At 36.3% G+C, this 23,499-nt stretch overlaps 1 protein-coding gene across 1 annotated transcript in view; it reads left to right on the forward strand.

Moving 5' to 3' along the window:
• srgap3 (SLIT-ROBO Rho GTPase activating protein 3) overlaps window positions 1–23,499 on the forward strand; it is a 108,658-nt gene that overhangs the window by 15,997 nt on the left and 69,162 nt on the right. The window contains 2 exon segments of the mRNA XM_051112515.1: window positions 9,707–9,884; window positions 22,577–22,739. Coding sequence (XP_050968472.1) covers window positions 9,707–9,884; window positions 22,577–22,739 — 341 coding nt within the window.

The raw sequence follows: 23,499 nt of genomic DNA on the forward strand, positions 1-23,499 counted from the left end.
CAGTCGTGGAGTGCAGATGTTAAATAGTCTTTCCATGTGGAGTTAGGAAGACATTTGCACACATTAATGATTTGTATAGGGCAGGCAATCAAAAGATTGTGCGAGACTAATTGGCTTTGATCAGGAATTATAATATTGAGTGAGTGTGTGTATATGCACACACACAATATATATACACACACAATACCAGTCAAAAGTTTTTGAACAGTAAGATTTTTGATTTTTTAAAAGAATTCTCTTTTGCTCACCAAGCCTGCATTTATTTAATCCAAAATAATGCAAAAGCAGTAATATTGTGAAATATTTTTACTATTTTAAATAACCACTTGAATATAATTTTCAATTTAATTTATTCCTGTGATCAAATCTAATTTTTCAGCATCATTCTAATATTCTGATATTAGAAAAAAAATACATGATACATATATATATATATATATATATATATATATATATATATATATATATATATATATATATATTCTGTTTTACTTAATTCTATTTTATTTTATTTTATTTTATTATTAATTTAATTTAATTTAATTATATTTTTATTTTTTCATTTTTAATTTAATTTAACTTTAGATTTAATTTTATACTTTATTTTACATTTTCTGTTTTATTATGTATTTTATTTTATATTTTGTTCTATTTCATTTCATTTTATTTTATTTTTCATTTAATTTAATTGAATTGAATTTAATATTTTAATTTAATTTAATTTTGCTTTATATTTTATTTTATTATTATTTTTTATTTTATGCCTGCTACCCACCAACTGTTTTAAACCATTCACTCCCTCTGTTACCAAAGGCAAAGACGCATTTCTGATTATTAATAAAACTCATATTTTCCTTAATGTAAATGTATATATGTGTATCATGTATTTTTTTATATAGCTATATATAGTTTTTTATATAACTATATATTAAATATAGTTATTTTAAATTGCAAATTTTATTTCGCAATGTTACAGTTTGTATTGTATTTTTGAGCATGAGAGACAAAACATTACTTTTGAACATTACTGTAGATGCTCTGATTATGTTTGCAAGTGTATAAAAAGCATACTTGCTTTAATATTAGCTTGTTTGCATTGTTCTGATTACGCACTCCATGATAGCAGGATAGCTATGATCTAGCTGTTTGCCCTCATATAACCACCCATCAGAGGCTTTGAAAAATGATGCCACGTAAATGATCCAAGGCATTATGGGGCAAATGGCATCATATAAATTCCATCATGGCAGCCGAATATAATGTATATCAGTCCATTATAAACACATAAACATAAATCTGTGGCCTTTTAGGCGACTCTTAAGAGTTCTATTCTGCTGATGATGGACTGCAAAGTCCTATACTGTTAGGAAGATGCTTTAAAGCTCAAATGTCACCCACAGTTCTATTCTCTAGAGTGCTGGATCTTTTCCACAAGAAAGATCCATATCTTGCACCATACGTCTGTTCTCACCTTTTCTCATAGTGGGTTAATAAGTTAACTAATAGGCTCGTAAGGTCAGGTTTGCTGTCATTAATGAATGGGCCTTAATAGAACCAATGGGGGGCTTTATCAGATTCAGTTTGAAGTTAATTGCCTGCGGTGTGTGTTATGTAACCTTCGGTGTGAATTCTGCAAAACTGCTGCAGTGGACTTGCTTTACAGATGGCTGGAGAAAAGGAGTGCTGAGAGGTGGAGTGAGTGAGAGAGAGAGAAAGAAAGGGAACAGGGAAGAGAAAGAGAACACCGTCAAAGATTTAAATAATGTTGGAAAATGACCCCGTGCCCACTCATACATCCTGTGGTTGTGCTACTGTTGGTAAGCAGTGAGCTGTGATTGGAAAAGATGCTGATTCAGCTACTGTTTGCTACAAGCTACATGTATAATGCATTGGTCGGAAATTGCTGAATAATACGGATCACAGTTTTCCAAGGTGTCTTTGGTTAAATGAATTATTTAAATGGGCTGTGCCCTCAGTTATAAGTCAAATGTTCTTGAAATATATTAACCTCAGAGAAGACTTTATAACATTTAGGACAAAAATAATGCTGCGAGTCTCTGACATACTATGATACTTAACGTTAAATGTATAATTCAAGAATTTGGCATTGGAAATCAGACACGTTTAAACACGTAGCAGCCCATTTTACTTTAATAATGTGACATATTTCCTAGTGAAACAGAATATTCAGTGAGAAAAAAATGTAGGATGGGGCTTGATTTTTATCCTCTGGGAATGTTTGGTAGCATTATCTATTTAATCAAGGCTCTATGCTTACTTTTATTTTTAGGAGCACTTGTGCACAGTCAAAGATTTCAGGAGCACCTTCTAATCAATAATCAAAATATCTGATCAAAAATTAGCCTTCCCATTACAAGGTGGTATTTGACTTAAAGTCATGTTTTTGTCAAAGGAAAATATTTTTTTGCCTTTAAAAATGGCATTTAAAGCAAAGAATATGTCATGAATTTTATGTCAAATAAAAAAAATGTTTATAAGCTTTTAAAAATGTTTATTTAAAGCAATAGAATAAGAACAAGTAGAATAAGAAGAATAAGTTGCCAATCAAATTAAATCAGTATTAACTTGTTAAAATTAATAGGTAGTACAGAAGAACACAAGTAGGAGACAGCAAGTCACTAATTTTATTACTGAATCATTCATTCGTTTGATTCGTTCGAACGGCTGATTCCATGACGAAATGGAGCAAAATCAGGGAATTTTGTTTTCGACAGACAATGTAAGTCAATTAATATTAACTTTTAACTTTTAAGCTCTACACTGTACAAGGAATCTATTATTTATTCCCTGTCCACAGTTTGTTAATGAAAGGATTCGTGAGATATATCTGTGATATATTACTCATCACTGCAAAAACACGTAGAAACCTTTGAAGCTTCCCTCAGCACAAACACAAATATGCTCCTAAGTATTTTTTCGTAGTAGCATGCAGTCACAAATGCGAAGTTATTCAATTTAGTTTAAAGATTACAAAGGCGAATGGAAAGTGAAAACTACTCTATGCTTTACAAGGATAGTTCACCCAAAAATGAAAATTCTGTCATTAATTTCTCATCCTCATGTCATTCCAAACCCGTAAGATCCTTCACAAATTAAGATATTTTTGATGAAACAGCAATGCTACTGAGACGTTCAAGGCCCAGAAAGGTAGTAAGGATTGTTAAAATAGTCCATGTGACATTAGTGGTTCAACCGTAATTTTATGAAGCTACGAGAATACGTGTTATGAGCGAAGAAAACAAAATTAATGACTTTATTCAACAATATACAAGAAAGTGCATCAAGAACTGACACGGAAGAGGAGAAATTGTTGAATAAAGTCATTATTTTGTTAAAAATGGTAGTTACATTGCTGTCTATGCAGGGTCAGAAGCTTCAATTTCTTCAAAAATGTCTTAATTTGTGTTCTGAAGATGAACAAAGGTCTTGCGTGTTTGGAACGACATGAGGGTGAGTAATTAATAACAAATTTTTCATTTTTGGGTGAACTATCCTTTTAATGCTTTAGAAGTATGCCAATGAATCATGTCTTCACATGCTTTTTAGAAGACAAACAGACAATTGGTAAACAACACCCTTTTCTATCTTCTGAAATTTTTCCTGTGACTACATTTCACTCCTCTCTTTGTCCAAGGCTAGTGTTTGCCCTTTTCCAGCACAGAGAGTGTCTCATTGACACAACAGCGTCTGAGTCACTGTGTATCTGAAGAGGATTATTAATGTGTGTAATGAGCGAGAGACTGAGAGATCAGTGGATGAGTAGTATCCACGATAAAAAGATAGAGACTCTTTAATCGAATCTAATAATACACAAATCCACTAGTGGAATGGTTTGGAGACAGTGAAGATTAGAAGGCGGCAGAGACTCAAAGACGGGCTTGTCTGGGAATATAAGTGCATTATACATGCAAAGACCAAGAACGGAGAGCTTTCAGTGTCATATAAAGTCCACGTCACTGGTATTGTGTTGCAGTAAAACTCTAAGTGCTTATTACTTGGTGGAACCATTTGGTATTGATTTATTTGGCTTGAAAAGGGCCAGAGTCTCCAATTCAACATTGTAAAGAAGTGAATTGAATGAACTCTTGTGCAAATGGTGCGTGGAAGAATGTCGCTTGTTGAAACTGTGAGGGTTTTGTCAGATGATGCTTTTGTTGATGTTCTTGTTGTATCAAAAGCACAATGGAACTTGGCCTAACTTGACTGTTTTGATATTGTGCTGCTGCTTTTTTAAGCAAGACATTAAAATGAGAAAAACATTATTGACTTACATTCTAGAAGTCATATCTAGGGATCAGGTTATGAAATTATTGTGGGTGGAATCTTGTGACTCTGTTAAGTGGCTCACAGGGTCTTCTGGATGGTTGCTAGAAAGCAGCCAAAACACTGTAGAAACTAAATAGCAATGTGCTAAAACCCACTCAAGACAGCAACTCCATGGCACCATCAAACGTAGGACCCTTGCATATGCATGAGAAAACACTTTTCTTCATAAACTTCAGAAATCTTGTTGTGCTATTCAGACGACAGTTTTATTGTTCCCAGATGGATTCTGCAGAGCTTTTTAACATTTTCTGTGATGATTTTTGGAAGAAAAACTGCTGAATGGATTTCAGCATCATGAAATGTGTTAAACAGAGCTGGGAATACTGCAGTCCTGATGGCAGTTGAAAGCATGATCAAATTAGCCATGATATTTAATAAAGGAACAGGCCGAATGAACTGTGAATGGTGGGTGTTCAGATTCTGCAGAAATCCATTCTGGATCACTTAACTGGAGAAAATGCAAACTATTTCAGAACAAATTACCTGCAGTTTTAAGTGGTGTACAAATTATCCCTAATGTCTCCAGACTGCTGTTTTGTTCTTATTTCATTGGAATGAACTAGATTGCCAACTGTTTTCCAGCTGAGAAGTCAGACCAAATGCTTGTGTACACAATTGCATTTTTCAAATGAGACAATTAAAAAAACCTTTACCACAAATTATTTTATGCAATCAGTTAATTATTTCAGTTGATTACTCAGCCAAATGTTTGCGCTTTTGTCCAAAACTACTGTTCAGAAGTTTGGGGTCATAAAATGTTGTAATACTTGAAAATGTACAAATGTGACCCAGGTCCACAATACCAGTCATAAGGGTCAGTTTTTTGAAATTGAGATTTATACATCATCTGAAAGCTGAATAAATAAGCTTTCAATTGATGAATGGTTTGTTAGGATAAGGCAATATTTGACTCAGATACAACTATTTGAAAATTTGGAATCTAAATATTAAGAAAATCGCCTTTAAAGGAGAATAAAATTTGCAGATAATTTACTTACCCCCTTGTCATTGAAGATGTTCATGTCTTAATTTCTTCAGTCATAAAGTCATTTTTTGCAGAATTTCTCTCTATATAGCGGACTTCAGTGGTGCCCCCGGGTCTGAACTTGCAAAATTCAGTTTAAATGCAGCTTCAAAAAGCTCTAAACGATTCCAGCCAAGGAAGAAGTGTCTTATCTAGTGAAACAATTGGTTATTTAAAAAAATTAAAAATACAATTTATATACTTTTTAACCTCAAATGCTTGTCTAGCTCTGTGTGAATTCTGTGTATTCCGGTTCAAGACAGTTAGGGTATGTTGAAAAACTCCCATCTCATTTTGTTCTCTAACTTCAAAATCATCCTACATTGCTGGAAAAGTACTGACCCAGTGTTTACAAAGTGAACATGCAAAGAAGATCAAACGCCCTTTAAAAAAAGGGTAAAACAGCGAATGATATAGGCTGTAAATTTTGAAGTTGGAAGAGAAAATGAGATGGGAGTTTTTTGACACACTCTAACTGTCATGAACCGGAATACACAGAGGTCATGCAGAGCTAGACAAAACAAACTTTTGAGGTTAAAAGTATATGAATTGTGTTTTTTTTTTTAGGAAATAACCAATCGTTTTGCTAGAAAAGACACTTCTTCCTTGGCTGTGATCATTTAGAGCCCTTTGAAGCTGCATTTAAATTGCATTTTGGAAGTTCAAACTTGGGGACACCATAGAAGTCCAGTATATGGAGAGAAATCCTGAAATGTTTTCCTCAAGAAGCATAATTTCTTTACGACTGAATAAAAAGACATGAACTGCTTGGATGACAAGGGGGTGAGTACTGAAGGTTTTGTGGCCCAGGGTCACAAATAAAGTGAGGGGAAATAAAGTTTGGGATCAAAAGTGACAGTAAAGAAATTCAGCTTTGCCACCACATAAATAAATTACTTTTCAAAATATTTTAAAATAAAAACAGTTATTTTAAGCTGTAATAATGATTCACAATATTGCCGTTTTACTGTATTTTTGATCAGATAAATGCAGCCTTGGTGTTCATGACGGATTTGTACAGACCACCAGAGTTTCTGGAGACCACAATTTGGCAACCACAATTGTAGACCAACACCTACTGAGGGCACGTCTCGTGAGATTTAATTACAAAGAACATTTCAGGAATCTCTATAACACCCAATTTCAAGTCCACCCATACAGACAAATGAACCCAAAGCTCAGATGGCAATGGTTTGGGGGGAGGGGAAGTAAGTGACGCACGGTATATAAGATTATTGATAATTATAGTATAAGATCATTTATAGTATCTTGATAGATACTATCTGTTAAATTAAAGGTTAAGCTTGTTGGCTGTATAATTAGATGATCTTTTGTGTATTTTTGGCTCTTGACCCTACTTTTCATATAGTCTATAATAGGGATCCATCATGTCTATTTATTCAGATGGCTTAGTCATCACAGCTCGCTAATATGAGAGACAGGCTATTTATTTTCATTGAAATCAGATGGTCTTAACCCGTGCGTTTGATTTTAAAGTGTAATTCAGGGGTGCATCGACCACTGTGTGACACAATCCTTCAGCTATTCGCTGAGCCTATCCGCAAGCGGAGGTTGCGACAGAGTTCGGTCTCATCAGACGAGGGTATTCCGGAGAAATCCGTCTGTTAAGTAATTCTGTGCTTCTAAAGTAACCAGTTCACAGTGTTATACAGGGGCTGAAGGGCCAAAATTCGCAGCATTCCTCCTCCGAGAGCAGCTATGAGTTCCAGACATCAAGTAAAGCCACAGAGTGATCGCAGCGCACTTGGAATCCTCTTTCTTGTGAATAATTCTGTGATTGCTCAGGGTCTCCGTGAGAAGCTCGCTTACAACGTGACCTATTTTTCAGCTCGCGCGCTGCTGCAGGTTTTTAAACCTGCTCCTTTTATGAGAGTATTTTCAAAAAAAGTCCTGCCTGCCATTCATGCGAAACGGTGTCAGATGTTTCTGGGGCGTTCCTCTAGGCTCTCTTGTTTTGTCACACGAATGCACGCTGAGAAAAACTGTGAAAAAGCAGAGCGAAAGAATGAAAAACAGGAAAAGCTGAAGTTTTCAGGGAGTCTGTGAGAATGTTATCAACACGCTACGTTTTTTTTTTTTTCAGTATGTATGCTGCTTCTAAATAGGGCCCACATGGGTTTTACCACAAATAGTGCCAGCAGGCGGTAGTCCTCACTTCTAAAGGAAGATTCAGGTTCGGTGGTTAACCGAGGATTGTACTGCTCCACTGTGGCTCGCCATCGCAGCACAATATCACAAGAAAACAGAACGCCCTCCCATTTCAACACCATGACAGTCTTTGCAGTTAAATGTAATGGTTAATTCTTTCCTTGTAGCTCAGAAGTGTTGCTGTATATGTGAACACAGGTATTTGACACACTTGACAACTTGACTGGGTGCATTGATGTGTTGCTTCGCTTTAGCAGCAGATCACAGTTTTCGACCTGAGCTGCTTTACTCAAGTCAGTCAATTTTGCAGTGGATTTATTTTATTTCCAATAAATTGTCTACCTTAACGTTGTGTTTGATTTCAAGCTTTCTCTGTGTCAGGCTTGATTTACGTCGTCAAGTTGCTGTTTTGTTGTCTAATTGTTTTGTTAACCTTAGCGCAGGGAATTCAAATAATGAATTATTCCCTCAAAGGAAGTCTTTGAAGCAAAAGAGGCCTCTTTGAAATGGCACATGAAAGAAGCTTCACTTTACCACCGTAAAAACTGGCTGCCCGAGGGACACGACTTGCTGTACAACCAACATGTACTTCGCTGTTGTATTAGTATAATTCTTGATTTTCTTTCTCTCAGCACTGAGGGAACAGCTTGTCAGTTCCAAAACACATTCTGTTTGTGGCAGAAAACCTTTTTTTGCAATTAACTACAAGTCAATGATTTTTCTGTGAAAACAGGCTTTGTTCTTAAATATTAGTTTCTCTGAATAACAGAAAGTGCTGCTACATGAAGGTGACTCTAACATTGTATTACTTCTTTTTTGAGAATCTGTCGTTCTATCGTTCTGTCTATTGTATTGTCTATCGTTCTATCTGTCGTTCTGTCTATCATTTTATTGTTCTATCTTTCTATCTATTGTTCTGTCTATAGTTCTGTCTATTGTTCTATCATTCTGTCTATCATTCTGTCTATCATCGTCTGTCATTCTGTTTGTCGTTCTGTCTGTCGTTCCATCTGTCTATCCTTCTATCGTTCTATCTATCGTTCTGTCTATCATTGTTTTGTCTGTTCTGTCCATCGTTCTGTTTATCGTTCTATCTGTCTATTGTATTGTCTATCATTCTATCTGTGGTTCTGTCTATCGTTCTATTGTTCTATCATCGTTCTGTCTATTTTTCTATCGTTATATCTATTGTTCTGTCTATTGTTGTCTGATGTTCTTTCTATTGTTCTGTTTGTCATTCTATCTATCATTCTATCTCTCGTTCTATCTATCCTTCTGTCTATCTTTCTATCTGCCGTTCTGTCTGTCGCTCTATTGTTCTATCGTTCTATTGTTCTATTTATCGTTCAGTCTATTGTTCTGTCATTCTATCTATCTATCTATCTATCTATCTATCTATCTATCTATCTATCGTTCTATCTATCATTCTCTGTCGTTCTATTGTTCTGTCTATCGTTCTGTCTATCCTTCAATGTATTTTTCTATTTATCCTTCATTCTGTCATTGTGTCTATCTATCTATCTATCTATCTATCTATCTATCTATCTATCTATCTATCTATCGATGTCTATCACTGTCTGTCATTCTATCATTCTATCATTCTGCCATTCTATCTATCCTTCAATGTATCGTTCTATTTATCCTTTGTTCTGTCATTGTATCTATGATTCTATTTGTCATCTATCGTTCTTTCTGCCATTCTATCAGTCTATCAGTCTTATCCAATTGTTTTATTAAAAGACAAAGCATGGGTCTGACTTGGTGTGCTAAATCTATATTTCTATATTTGCTAAATCTATATCTATATTTCTCCAATATTTACCAGTTTGGCCACAGATTTCCTATTAAGTGGTTGAATGTTTTCCTTCATATCTATATTGGATGGATATATACTCTGCGATGATGGAATACATTTTAAGTTTTGCAAGCAACTTAAATGGTTATTCCATGTGTGTAAAAAATACAAAAGCACTCCCAAAATTTGTATCTAGCAGTCACAAACAACTGGAATAATCATGGAAATTCTTTAGTCAGTAGCTACATTAAATCATGCCTCAGCCTATTTGATAAGAGAAGGTGCATTTGAATGCAACTAGCGTTGTATATGTACATGTCCAGAATTGTCCTGAGTCAAACTAATATGTTTATGTGTACTCTGTTGCTCAGAGATCCGTAATCAGTTGGTGGAGCAGTTCAAGTGCCTGGAGCAGCAATCAGAGGCTCGGATCCAGCTGTTGCAGGACCTGCAGGAGTTTTTCCGGCGCAAAGCTGAGATTCAACTGGAGTATTCTCGCAGTCTGGAGAAACTGGCTGAAAGGTTCTCATCAAAGATCCGCGGCCCGAGGTGAGGCTTTATTGATATGTGCAAGTGTGCATAGTTCACCCTAAAAAAAATTAAAATTCTGTCATTATTTATTACTTTCCTTGCTTTTTTTCCCTCTTGGAACACAAAAGTAGAAATGCCTGATAACACTTTTAGCAGCTCCTGCCAAAAAACACTACAAACGTTATCAGTGAAAACTGACCTATATTTGTCTCTTCCTCACACAAGTATATTATCTGGCTTTAGAATATGTAGTATGGTCTACTTCTGTGATTCCTCTGTAGCTTGAAAGCTATCCTCACTAGGAACTACTGCTGTATGAACAATAGCAGCATTAAGATTCTACAAAGAAATGCCCATTCGTTGCTTGATGGAAAAAATGTACCATACAGGTTTCAAACATTATGATTGTAAGCACATGGTGAGAGAACATTTTTGGTGAGCTGTTCCTTTAATTGTGCATGCCAGATTACATCTCCTCTTCATTTCTCCGTCTGCCTCACCATTTGTCTCAGTGCTTTTTCTTTCAGAGTAGAAATAGCTGTTGGTGAATTTTAAATCTCTCTCCTGCTGTTGGATATAATCGTCCTTCAGACAAGGGATGTTCCTCATTCCCTACTTTCCACAAAGTTTTAAGAAGTTGTTAAATGCCTGTAGCGTTTTATGCGTTAGGATGTTATCTTTGGCTGTTAATTTAAATTAAATACCCTTTTGAATTGAGTCTTCCCTCAAAAGAAATCATACGTTTCTTCATGCTACACCAGGATTGCCAGTTAATTTCTCCAATTTCTAGACAAATTGACCCTTAGGTTATCCAACCTTAAAAATGTTGCTCTACCTGAGCAACTCTCCTTATCAGACAAACCTTGCTCTCTTTTAAATTTAAAGGGATAGTTCATCCAAAAACCAGAAGTCATGTCGTTCCAAACCTACAAATCTTCTGTGGAACACAAACAATGTCAGTGAAGGTCAGTGGCATCCACTATTTTATTTGGACCCCATTGACTTTAATTATTTGGACACAAACAGTTGCAGCGTTGTTCAGAATATTTTTTGTTTGTTCCAGTTTCAATTTTGTAGGATAGGGAGAATACACAACGTTTTATAGAATTCATATGTTGATTCAATTGACCGTAATGGCAAGAGGAACTAATTTAGCTTAGAAAACCATGTAGTAAAAACGCTTCAGTAATGCAGTATACAGCTACTGTTGATATCAGCGGGTGATTATTGGCTCATGTGGCATCAAGCCAACATTGGATTCTGAGTCTGCAGTAAAACTTCTGCTAACAAGACCTCAACTGGTCATAGTGGGCTGTGAAAAATAAAGGATTTCACCAATGCTAGCTCTAATATGGCTGTAGAAACATTTTCTGACAGCTTAAGCTAGATTTTATCTTTTTCTGGGAATGAGACAAAAGTGAATACATCAATTTTAAGAGGTGAAAACCTCTTTTAGATGTTTGGAGACTGACTTTATGAATCTGCTGTTGGTAGGTTTGTTTTGCGAGTGTATTGCAGCAGGATTGGCGGGGTTTAATTAATAGCAGCTGGTGGAGGAGGGCCGTCTGCTGCTTGCTCCCGGGGCCAGTCTCACTGCACCATTGACTACATTACTGCAGACAACAATGAGGAACGGCAGCGCCAATGGCTGCTGCACTCCTGGCCCTGCGTCTGGCCTTGTCATTCTCTGTAGTTGTTTCTGTTTTTGTACTTCATTTTTTTTCCTTCCTCTTTTCTCTGATATTTTGTCAGCTTATGGGTTTTAGTTTTGCTGATACAAGCCTCACAGCAAGCTCAGCTGACTCATGCTAAGAAACACGCACACACAAATGCAGACACAAACAGTTGCATGCATCCACAACTAACTTTTGTCTTTTCAGTGGAGAGAGAGAGACTCATGCTCTTTCAGATCAGAATCAGTTGGACTCTTCACAAACAAAATGCTGTAGTATGCAGAAACAGGGAACATTTGACTGCAGGGTTTTGTTTACAGCTGCACAAATAAATGTGTATAATGTAGTGCTCATTTTGTCAGCTATTTTTAATTTAGTCTTAGTCCTGTGTCAGATGTACTTTTTAGTTATTATCATATTTAGTCAACCTTGTCCTGTTTTTGTTTAGTCAAGTTTTTTAGTCTACTAAGGCCCGGTTTCACAGACAGGGCTTAGCATAAGCCAGGACTAGGCCTTAGTTAAATTAAGATATTTGAGCAGCTTTTAGAAAAATGCCTTCGAAGAAAACATTACAGGTGTGCATCTTGAGACAGAACAACAGCACTCACATATTTTAAGATATGTCAGAGCAAGATATTTTCAGTTGAGACAGCTCAAACATGCACTTTAGTCTTAAGCAGTGTTGCCAAGTCTGTGGTTTTCCTGCGGAATTGGGCTTCTTTAACACTGATGCGGTGGGTTGTTTTTCATGTCCGCAATGTTGTGACCCCAATAATGTTATATTTAGCCCCTGGAATGTGAGTTTTACCTGGGCAAACCCACAAAATAACGTGTGTTTTACCCCCAGGAATGGGCTAGTTTTGAGTAAAAACCTAGTCTAGTTTAGTTTTGTGAAAACAGTCAACCCTGGTCTTATGCCTTGTCTGTGAAACTGGGGGTAAATATCTGAGTATTTTAGTCTAGTTTTAGTCAATAAAAAACCTCATTTCCATCATGCTCTATAGTGTAACTGTGTAGTGTAAAATGTTTGATCTGGGGTCAGAGACTCTTGTTATCTGGCAACCGCACACATGAAAGCCCGCGTAGTAGAGGTTGTTTTTCATGTCCGCAGGTTGATTTTTATCCCCAGGAATGTGATTTTACCGTGGGACCCCCTTTGAAATACGATTGGCCTAGATTTGGGCTAGTTTTGAGTAGCAATTGGGCGGGTTTTGTTGTGAAAACCTGGCAACACTGGCCTTAAGCCTTGTCTGTGAAACCGGGGGGTAAAAGTCTAAGCATTTTAGTCTAGTTTTAGTCAATTAAAATTACATTTCCATAATGCTGTATAGTTTAACTGATAATTCTTTATTTTTTTTTTTTGCTCAAAATGTTTGATTTGAGGACAGAGACTCTTGATATCTGGCAACCGCACACATTAAAACCCATGTAGTAGAGGTTTTTACAGCAGTCTGCAATAATATTTTGACTCCTTTTTTGACTAAATAAAAAGAGGTTGGTAAAGTTTTTGTTTTTTAAAATACATTTTAGTCTCAACAGCAGTATTGATACAGTCACAGTGATTGTTTATTGACCTTATTGTTGTCTCGTCATCGTCTCGTTTAGTCATGGGGAAACCATTGCCAACCATTTTTTTGTCTTTACTATCAATTTTGATCAATTTAATGCATTTTCTAATTACATTAGAAAACTACTTCTTGAGATTCACTCAAGTATTCTATTCAGGAGTGATGTGTAATAAATAATATACTGTATGCCCAGCTATGTGTTCTTCTTCTTTGTATTGACTGCCCACAGCAACCAAAGGCAGTAAGTAAGATCTTACTTTGCAAGATTAAACATAATTAAGTTATTTGATCTACAAATATGTGGCACTTATTTGTCTATTTGTTTATTTATAAAGGTAAAAATCCCTGCTTAAAAGACCCCTGTCTATCTTTAACTAGTTCTAAACACATCATGACATGTCTAGAGGAGATAAGAAGGTGTCTACAATAGTGTCATTAATGGCAGTTTGTGTGTTGGTGTCTGTGTGTTATAAGTCAATAAACACCTTTTCCTATCTTCACAAAGCAGACTTGTCATCCACGCTGAGCTTTACCAGTCAAAACACAAAGTCTGTGCGCTTGTGTGTGTTTGCACACGTTTAGCTTTATTTTCACCCTATTTCCTGTTCTTATCTCGCCTCCTTCCCTGGCCTGCATGTGTTGTTATTGCAGTCTCATTTGATGCGTATTGTTGCTGAGACTTGCAACACACAGTACCTGAATGCTAATCCAATCTCCTCTGCAGTTCAGCTCTGTCTCTGTGCATTAAACCAGCTATAGATTACTTCTAAAGTATACATGAATGAGGGTCAAGGCTTCTGCATATATTTTGCAGGATGGCTTGGCTGATGGAAAGTAATTTAAACTGTGACCACTAGGTTGTTTTGCTAGGCTGAAATGACCAAAAAACATTGCCCACACAGATTTTTAATGCATAGATGGCAAAGCACTGGAAAGGGATGCATTGAGGGCGTCCAACTTGTGATGGTTGCATGCATTCACATTTTGCTTAGGACAGAACACATTGAATTGATGTAAAGGAGGGTGGAAAAGACATTCTTGTGTATAAAATGTCTGCTATTTTTGATTTTCAAAACGTTTTTTTTTTTTTTTTTTTTTCAAAATCATTTACTTTTGTGATGAATCAGAATTTTGTCAATTATTTTTTATTTTACACACTGTTCTTAATTTAACTAATTTGTGCTGTTATTATAGTAAACTAAAGCCAAAACAAACAAAAAAAACATTAATGTTATTTTATTTTAGGTAGTTTCCAAGACAACATTTCTCATTTTTGTTTAGTTAAAAAAAAAATTATAGACAAAAACATACAACAAAATTAAATGACTAAAACACTAAAACATAAAACATAAAAAAATTAATAAAACTGTATTGATATCTGAATAATATAAAAATTCTTATGTTGCAGTGACATGAATAAGCAGAATTCAACAAGTTTAATTTAAATGACTATTCTAAAGTACTAAAATGCAATGTGATTAACAACCAGAGGAACATAAATGTATATTAAAGTATTGACATCTCATGTAATGTGGTTCACTATAGTCTTTTAATCTGTACAACATATTAAACGCTAAGTAATTAATACTGAATATTTTATACATGCTGAAGTGATGTGTGTATTAATTCATAATCTTATTAATATATAAATTCATACAGATTGTTATAAATTATACATGAATTTCATGCACTTGCCTGTAGGACAAAGCCGTGCCTACAATCTGCCAGGACTTTTTTTTTAACCAATGCTACAGTCATCACACATTGACTGGTCTTCATTCTCACATCTATTTATTCATTTATAGCTGCCTCTAAATATGCATTTTTTTAAGTATAAGAGAGAAGTGTTGAAAGTGGTGATGTTTTGGGGTTAGATGCAGCTCTGGTGTCAGTGTGACAGCATGCAGACTACATTTGCTGCAGCCTATTGGATAGAAGCCTGAAATCAAACCGTCCTGCAGTATGTTCCTGCTGCATTCCGCTCCTCGCACGGCAGCACCTGCCTTCCACCTCCGGCCTTCATTCACTCACTGCCAAGCCTCTCAGAGAATGTGCCAAAGCCCTTGGGATCGTATGCGCTGGGAAAGTGAATCTCTCAGACTTAGACATTAAAGGATTAGTTCATCCAAAAATGAAAAATCGTTTACTCATACGCATGGCAATCCAAACTTGTGTGACTTCCTTTCATTGGTTAAGCACAAAATGAGAATAATTGACTGGTCTTTCCCATGCAGTTACTAATGCTTTGAAGTTTCAAAAAGGATGCCAAGACCCATAAAGTACAATAAAATTTGTTTATATACTACATACGCTGTTTTTCAAGTTACACTGTAGTTTTGCATAGCCAACAGACAAGTTATTCACAATTATGTTCCCCTCTAGTGGCCCATTAAAGCTGTGATGCATCAGAAGTAGCGACAAGTCTTTTCTTCCATATTGTGATGTACGTCCGAGTGCAAAGATTACTGGGAAAAAAAAAAATGTAGGACTCGACTTGGTTCTATGTACACTCTCAGAAAAAAGGTACAGTTCTGTCACTGTCCAAAATAAACAGGGCATCCTCCTTGGAGACTTACAGTACGTTCACACAGGGCGTCAGCGTCGACGCTTGATGGAGGGCGTGTCTGAAGCTTGGTGCTGACGCAGCCATCATAGCGACAACAGCCAATCACATTACTTTTATGGTGTTGCATGATGGGGAGTGGCTAGTGTCTGTGCTAGAGAATTTGCATAAGGCGATCCTACATTGACGCTCGAAAAGTTGATAAGCTTTCAACTTCTGCCACGAGCAACGCCAGCGACCTGCCATAAAATAAAAATGTCCAAAAAGGGGTAAATAAAGTGTCCAAAATAAACAGGGGATCTGGTATCCTCGTCGTGCTGGGGGTTCCGTGAAGGAGGGGCAGTGTTCGGAAGGGAAGGGTCCAGGTAAGGGGCGGAGTCCGGCGGCTGCGCACGCTCCCCTCTGAGGTCCGGGGCTCTAGGTGCGACGGCTTCCTTTAACGTCTACATCCTCCTTGGCTCACAGCACTTGTGCCCCTAGAGAGGCATCCTCGCCCCTCGCACCCTGGCACCCTGGCAACACTTGACATCACTCCATTCAAAGTAAACGGGAGGTGTTGGTGCTGATGCCCAGTGTGAATGTACCATTATATTACATCTTGTATAAAGGGGCATAATAGGTGACCTTAAGGTAAATTTTCATTTCATGCTGACTTAAACAATTATATCCAGGTAATCCTAGTTATACTTTAAAACCATAACGATACAATTCAAGCACAAATCACGCAGACTGGTTTTGTAAACTGAATTCACAAATGATGCATTACTATCTCTCTCTTGAATGTACCATTGAGAAACATAATATTTTCCACGAATAATGACGCAAGTTTTGGTCTGTTTCTCACACAAAACTGTCATTTGACTTCAAAAGGGAATATGGATTTTTATATACAGTATATAATTATATTATAGCATGTTTTGTTGTTGTTTTTGATGGCACCAGTCCTCGCTCGCTTTCATTAAATATAAAATTTGCTGAAAAGTAGCCATAATATTCTTCAAAAAAGGTACCTTATGTGTTTTTGACAGAACAAAGAGAGACATACCGGTTTGGAACGACATGAGGGAAAGTAAAAGATGACAGAATCCTTTAAAGCCAAGTCCAAATTAAATGTTCAAGGCTGGTCGAACATGCACTCTGTTCAGATCTTTTGGTTTGGGTTTCCTGTATATGGCTAATAATGCAAGATTAATGAGGTCAGAATCATTGGCAATGAGCTTTTGAGCTAATCCTTGTCCTACCATTCAGTGCACTGACAGAATTCCCTCCTCACTCTCTTTTCCAGTCCTCTCATGGGTCTACAGCTGGGAGCAATCATACATTGGTGGCCTCATTTTGCGTGTTTGTGGATTGGGGGGGTGTTATTGGTGTGTTTGGGGGGGTGGTTGGTGGGCCAGCGAAAAATGTGCAGTTTATTGAAGCTTACTTAAAAGGCGGAAATGCATTTGAACTGAGGAGTGTGTGCCCCCGTTTGTGTTTCCACTACGGTTCCTGATTTGGCACTTGATTCCTTCCCCTGCTTTTCCGTCAGGAGATAAGCTTGAGCAAGCCACCCCAGACTGGATTAAAAGCTCTTTGATAAAGCTGTGTCGGGCTTGGCACATAAAAAAAAAAACACTTTCTTGAATGAATATTGTGGCGGGCGGTGAGTGTGATCGTATGATTGTGTTTTATGGCTTATGTTGCTATAATGAAGCTAAGTGTGAAGTGATTTTGAACCCCACTCATACTCTGTGTGGGTGTTGAGTACAGTACAAATAACTGCTTATTATTGCTTCTTAGCACAGCCTTAAAGGTTAAAAAAGACACAATAATACATGTTACATATGCATACTTGCATGCAATAAATGATAATTTATTGTAATACCAACATAGGCTTGCACTTCACACAGTTGAATTAAACACACATATTCCTTACGTGATGGTACCGCCACAGAAACCATACTTACTCATTCACACGCAGTCATTTCTCCTTTTTTAATCCTTTCTGACTCACCAGAGCTGTGAAGTACTGCAGTCCAAGAGGGTTTGAGAGAGTTGTTTACAGGGATCCGATGTGTGGAGATTAAGAACAACATGATGCTCAGTTCTGACTGGAAACCTCTGAGGATCAGTCCGTTTTGTGGATCAATGGCGGCTGTGCGCTCGATTGAAGCTGCTTATCATGTGTGTTTGTCTTTATGTGTGAGGAACTGCACTATACCTGGTAGATTTGGCATCTGGAGTGATGGGAAACAATTTTCAAGTGCTTTCGTTTATAGGAATCATTCACCTAAAAATGAACATTCAGTCATCATTTACTCACTTTCTTGTTTTTCCAAACCCATATGAATTTCTTTCTTCTGTGGAACATATGAGGGTGAGTAAATGATGATAGAATATCGGAAAACTTTAGTTTGCTATGCTTTTGGATGTCTCACTGCAAATGTACAAAGTGATTAAACAAACCCATGCAGGCTAAATTGTGGAAATTAACCCCACAAAACAAAAACATGAACTAGGCCTACAGTATCACTCAACTCAGATGCACCTAATTTAAGAAAATACTCAAATACTGACTGAAAAAACAGGTATTTTGAAGCTTTTTTTTGGTTGTTATTAAACATCACAGGCAAATGTTTACAGCCAAGATATGATAAGAACTTTATTTACATAGTGTTATTGTGCCAGAGGCTTTCTGAGGACTAAAGTGGCCCACAAAAAGGATATCACCAAATTCCAGAAGCCCTCGTCTCCTGTCACAAACAATCACAGCAAAGCGCGGTGTGTAGCTGTCCTAAGGCAGCTGTTGTGTCTTAAAACAGCTGACTATATATTTCTAAGCTGAAAAGGACTTTCCATCGGCAGATACATATTTTATTTAAAGTTACATAAGAAGGGAATTTTACATGCGGTCAGGATTTTTGTAAAAGTACGCAGATTTGAGCTTCCGTAGTTGCATTTGAGTTTGAGTTTATTGTAGGCATGAGAATCTGATAATTCTGATTCCTTTTAACAATTCTGATTTCTAACTATTCTATTCTAACGTGATGAATGTAATGACTTGCAGTTAATTCAGTAAAACATTTCAGTAAATCAAGAGCCAGATTGTTTTTCCTGTAAAAGCGGATGAGGCCATTTGTAAATCTTATGGGTGTGGCTTCTGGTCTCATCCGTGTCCAGGAGGGATGCTCATTTTACCCGGTTAACCGTTTACTAACAGAAAGAATTTTGACCGATTAATACAATCATTTAAACAATCTAAAAGGTCTTTTTTTCAGTAATTTATCAAAATATTTTACAACATTTGCTGGATGGTTAAATTAAAATAAAATTGCATTTTTGAGCGAGAATAGAAATAGACCTGATGTTGATGCGAAATGTTTACAAACAATATAAACATAGGCTAGGCTATTTTAGTTCCTCTCATTCCTCAAAAAAACCCCTTCATTTTAACAGTATTTAACATATATATATGACAAATATATGAAGTTAGACTATATGATATGACAAGCCAAAAGGAATTCTTTAAGGCTAAAGCAAAACTCAAACTAACGCTGGGTCTCTCATACGACACAAATCCAAATCTTTCTGTATTTGGGATGTATCTGAATGCCAAAATATTATTTATTGTGTAAACCTGGTTTTATACTTCACTTGCATTCCAATATCCACATAAAACAAATTGTTTGGCATAATATCACAGCAGTACGTTGATAATGATTAAGCAGTGTGATTTTTGTTTTTTTTTGTTTGTTTTTTTTTCCACATGTTTGGCTGTATTTTATTATGATAATGGAAAGGCTGCGTTGTCAAGTTAGCAATGCTTAACTGTGTGTGCTCTTGTGGCACCGGTGCAATCACTTGTTTTTTTTTTTTTCTTCTAATGGTCATAAAGATAATTGAAGCTCTAAACTGTGTGCTTTTATTGGTGTACATTAACAATAAAAAAAAATCTCTGCGCTTTTGTAAAATAAAGAAAAATAAGATTCCGCTTTCAGCAGTCTTCCTTTCGTGCAGCACAAAAATGAACCAAAACTCTACATACTAGCTACTTGTTGCACAGTTTTTTCTTTAGTTCTGTTAATTATGAATGTAAAATAATCTTGTCAGTTAACGGTTAATAATCAGTTAAAGAGCATCGCCTGTCAGTTAGGAAAAATAACCGAAATGAACTTTCCTAGCATCCAGCTATGTTTAGCTGTACAAAACAGCTCTTTTTGCTGCTTGATATTGCAAACTGGTGTGTCTTACCATATCATTTTAAAGTATTGTCTTAATTATGAGCACACTGGTTTGTAGTGCAAACAGTTTTACAGTTTACTGTACGTTGTTATTCTTCTCGTTTTTTGTCCCTATAGTGTCTAATGAAGCGGAAGTATCACCGAGGCTTACTTCCACACTGCATAATCATTCGTGAATTCGTCTCTATTTCAACTACTGTACACATAGCCTAAAGAAAACATAAGTACATGAAAACATCAGAGCATTGCATTCTTGTTTCAAACCCTTTGAAATTAAACATAGAGTTTTATGTGATCTTTGGCCCTTTGTATGGATCGTGGACCATGAACATTGAAAAAAGCAATTGGAGAAATGTGATTATGAATCATATGATCTTTTTTTTTCAGGCCTTGATTATAGAGTCAGAACAGTGCTTTTGATCTATTTTCTGAATATTGAAAAAAAATGTAAATGAGAATAAAAGAAAAGGGCCAGAGAATGTCTTTCTGCAGTTTTGGATGAAATAAGGCGATTTCTAATCTATTGTAGAGATCTAGCCTATGGCCTAGTGCTACAGTTGCTAGTTTCAAAAGCAGGGGCCAAAAAAACAAAAAAAAAACATTCTTTGAACATTGTGCACAGCCACACTTTGAGCTGTTCATCTTTCAGCTCTATCGGTGGACATATTCTTATTTCCTTGCTGCGGCATATGTGTGATCTGGCACATTCCGTTAGGCTCCTTCCTCTTCCTCATTCTTGTAAATGCAATGCAATTCATATCTTCTGCATATAAAGTTTATCTTTCAGAGGAATCTATGCATGAATAGACAGCGCTGGCTGCTCATGCGTTTGTGTTTTGCAAGTCATATGAGATTCTCATATCTTTTTGCTAAGCGTTCACAGCAAGGCGGATCAGTTTATTTCCAAACCAAAAAGTCTTAATTTTAAAGTTTGAAATTTTAAGTTTAAATACTTAAAATAATTAAATGCACTGTACATGTTTCACCATGTTTTTTGGACTTGTGTCTTTGTAATACTTTGTATTTGTTGTGGTAATATCATGGCATTTCTTATAGAAGCATGTAATACCAATGAATTAAAATGGCATATTGATACACAACCATTAAAAAGTTTGGGGTCAAGCCGTTTTTTAAATGTTTTTAGAAATATTTTATGCTCACAAAGACTATATTTACTAAATAAAAATAGGAAAATATTGTAAAATATTATTACAACTCAAAACAACTGTTTTCTATTTTATTATATATTTTAAAATGTAATTTATTCCGGTGATGCAAAGTTTAATTTTCAGCATCCACTACTCCAGTCATCAGTGTCACATGATCCTTCAGAATCAACTTACAGAATACTTATATAAGTCTCTATATATTAAGTTATGCAGGGTTTGTTTTTCATAAGCTTCTCAAGCTCCCAAAGATCAGCATTAATAGGGTGCTGGTTGGCATATGCTTCTTTGTTTACTGTTTATCCTCATTTGAGGGCAGATTACAGGGCTAATAACGTTCGCCACATGCAGCAGGGAGATATACGTTCCTCATTAGCAGCGATTAGCATTTCACTAACTCTTGCAAGAGGCCACACTTTGATGTTCTCCCCTTAGTCCAAATACTCTCTGAAGTAATTGCCTTTGCTACTTGTGTCACGTAGCCACAGCCTCATCCTGCTATCTCTCGGCTTTCAGTACTCTCAACACAGTTATTTATTTTTGCATTCCCCTACTTCAGCTTGTCGATTAGTTAAGAAGATAGGACTAAGGAAAGAAGTGAAGGGTTAGCACAGAACACAAGCTTATGGTCCCAAAAGCTGATTAAGTTCAAGCTAGGGCGATTTGTGTCTCAGCGTCATTATTTTTAGCAGTTTTAAGGTATTAAGTGATCAGTTTACTGTCAGGTGCTGAGTACTGCATGTGTGGTATGGAGACTTAAAGTCATAGTTCTTTTTTCTGTTGAGCACAAAAGATGTTTTTACCATTTACTTCTATATTAAGTCAATTGTCGACTGTTTGGTTACCAACGTTCTTCAGAATATCTTCCTTTGTGCTCAAAAGAAATTCATGCAGGTTTGGAACAACTTGAGGGTGAGATAATGACATAATGACACAAAAACATAGTTTTTCATTTTGGGGTGAACTGTCCCTTTAAGTCTGCAGTACCACACATAGTGATTGAAAGTGACTGCATTTGTTAGTTTATAAAAAATTATGGCAGAAAAACAAAAGTACAGGACCTGTGGATTTCATCTGACAATCTGACAATTATGGAAGATGATACATTATATGATGTTTTATTAACAAGGTTCGGGAGGAGCGTGTCAGATACCAAGCCTAATTAACACAACAGGAGTCCACTCAAGTTAATCAACGCTATAGATTCAAATACAGCTGACTTACCTCTATCCTTTTGACGGTTTATCAGCATCCCTCCACCACCCCATCTCCTCACTCTGAGTTCTCACTACACCTAGTGGGGTTCTCTGGGTTCGGGCCGTTCCCGAGCTCGGAGCCCTTCCCCGGATAGCACACCAAATATGCATTACTACACGCCGGCTAATTATATGTAACCGTGAACTCGTGAAATAAAGAACAAGCCAAATATTTCAGCAGGACGGAAAGAAATGCAAAAAAGCAAGCAAGCCAACTTATCACAGTGTTTAACATTATTATCCCTTTCTCTGTCCTTCCAGGAAAGAACAACACCTCCTTTCTTCAGTAAACTGCTGGTATCTGGTTTTGAACCAGACTCGAAGAGAAAGCAGAGATCATGCCACACTTAACGACATCTACATCAACAATGTCATTGTTCGCCTGGCTCAGATCAGCGAGGACGTCATTCGGCTCTTCAAAAAGGTCTGAGGCTTTGACGTCCTTTTTTTTTCTTCTCACATTTATTTAAATACCATAGGAACCTCATGTCCACTTTTAGCTAACAGACACCTCTGTCTTAATACTTACTTAATCAGACTATTATGCCAAGACTTACATAAAATTGGATTCATTGTGGGATTCAGTACTGGTTGTATATTTTAATTGCATATAAATTGGTATACATCCATAAAAACAAGATGAATGTTTTATTTTTTGTCCATTATGACTTTTAGGAGTGCACTAGAATATGGCCTCAGAGTTAACAGACATTGACTATATAACATAAAACATAAAAAGTCATAAAGGTTTTCTTGTTGTAAACCTACTGGAGACTATGAAAGCTTGTTTCCGCCAAGGGATAAGAAAATAAAACATGTAATTGTGACTTTTTTTCTTGCAATTCGGAGAAAAATGATTGTAAGATACAAACTCACAATTTTAAGGAAAAAAGTCCCACAATTTCTGATTTATATCCAATAATTGTGATTCCCCCCCCCCCTTAATTCTGAATTTACATCTCAGTTTTTTACATCTTGTTGTTTTATGTTTCTGCAACATAAAATGAATTAAAAAGGCAACTTTTTCATCTCACATTTCTGACTTTTTTCTCACAATTGTAAGCTTGTATCTCAAAACGCCTACCTTTTTATTATATCTCACAATTTTGAGTTTATATCTCACAATTATGACTTCATATCTAGCAGTTTTCAGAAAGAATGTCTGAATTGTGAGATATAAACTC

The sequence above is a fragment of the Labeo rohita genome, chromosome 6 (genome assembly GCF_022985175.1).
Source record: "Labeo rohita strain BAU-BD-2019 chromosome 6, IGBB_LRoh.1.0, whole genome shotgun sequence".
Taxonomy (NCBI): Eukaryota; Metazoa; Chordata; class Actinopteri; order Cypriniformes; family Cyprinidae; genus Labeo; species Labeo rohita.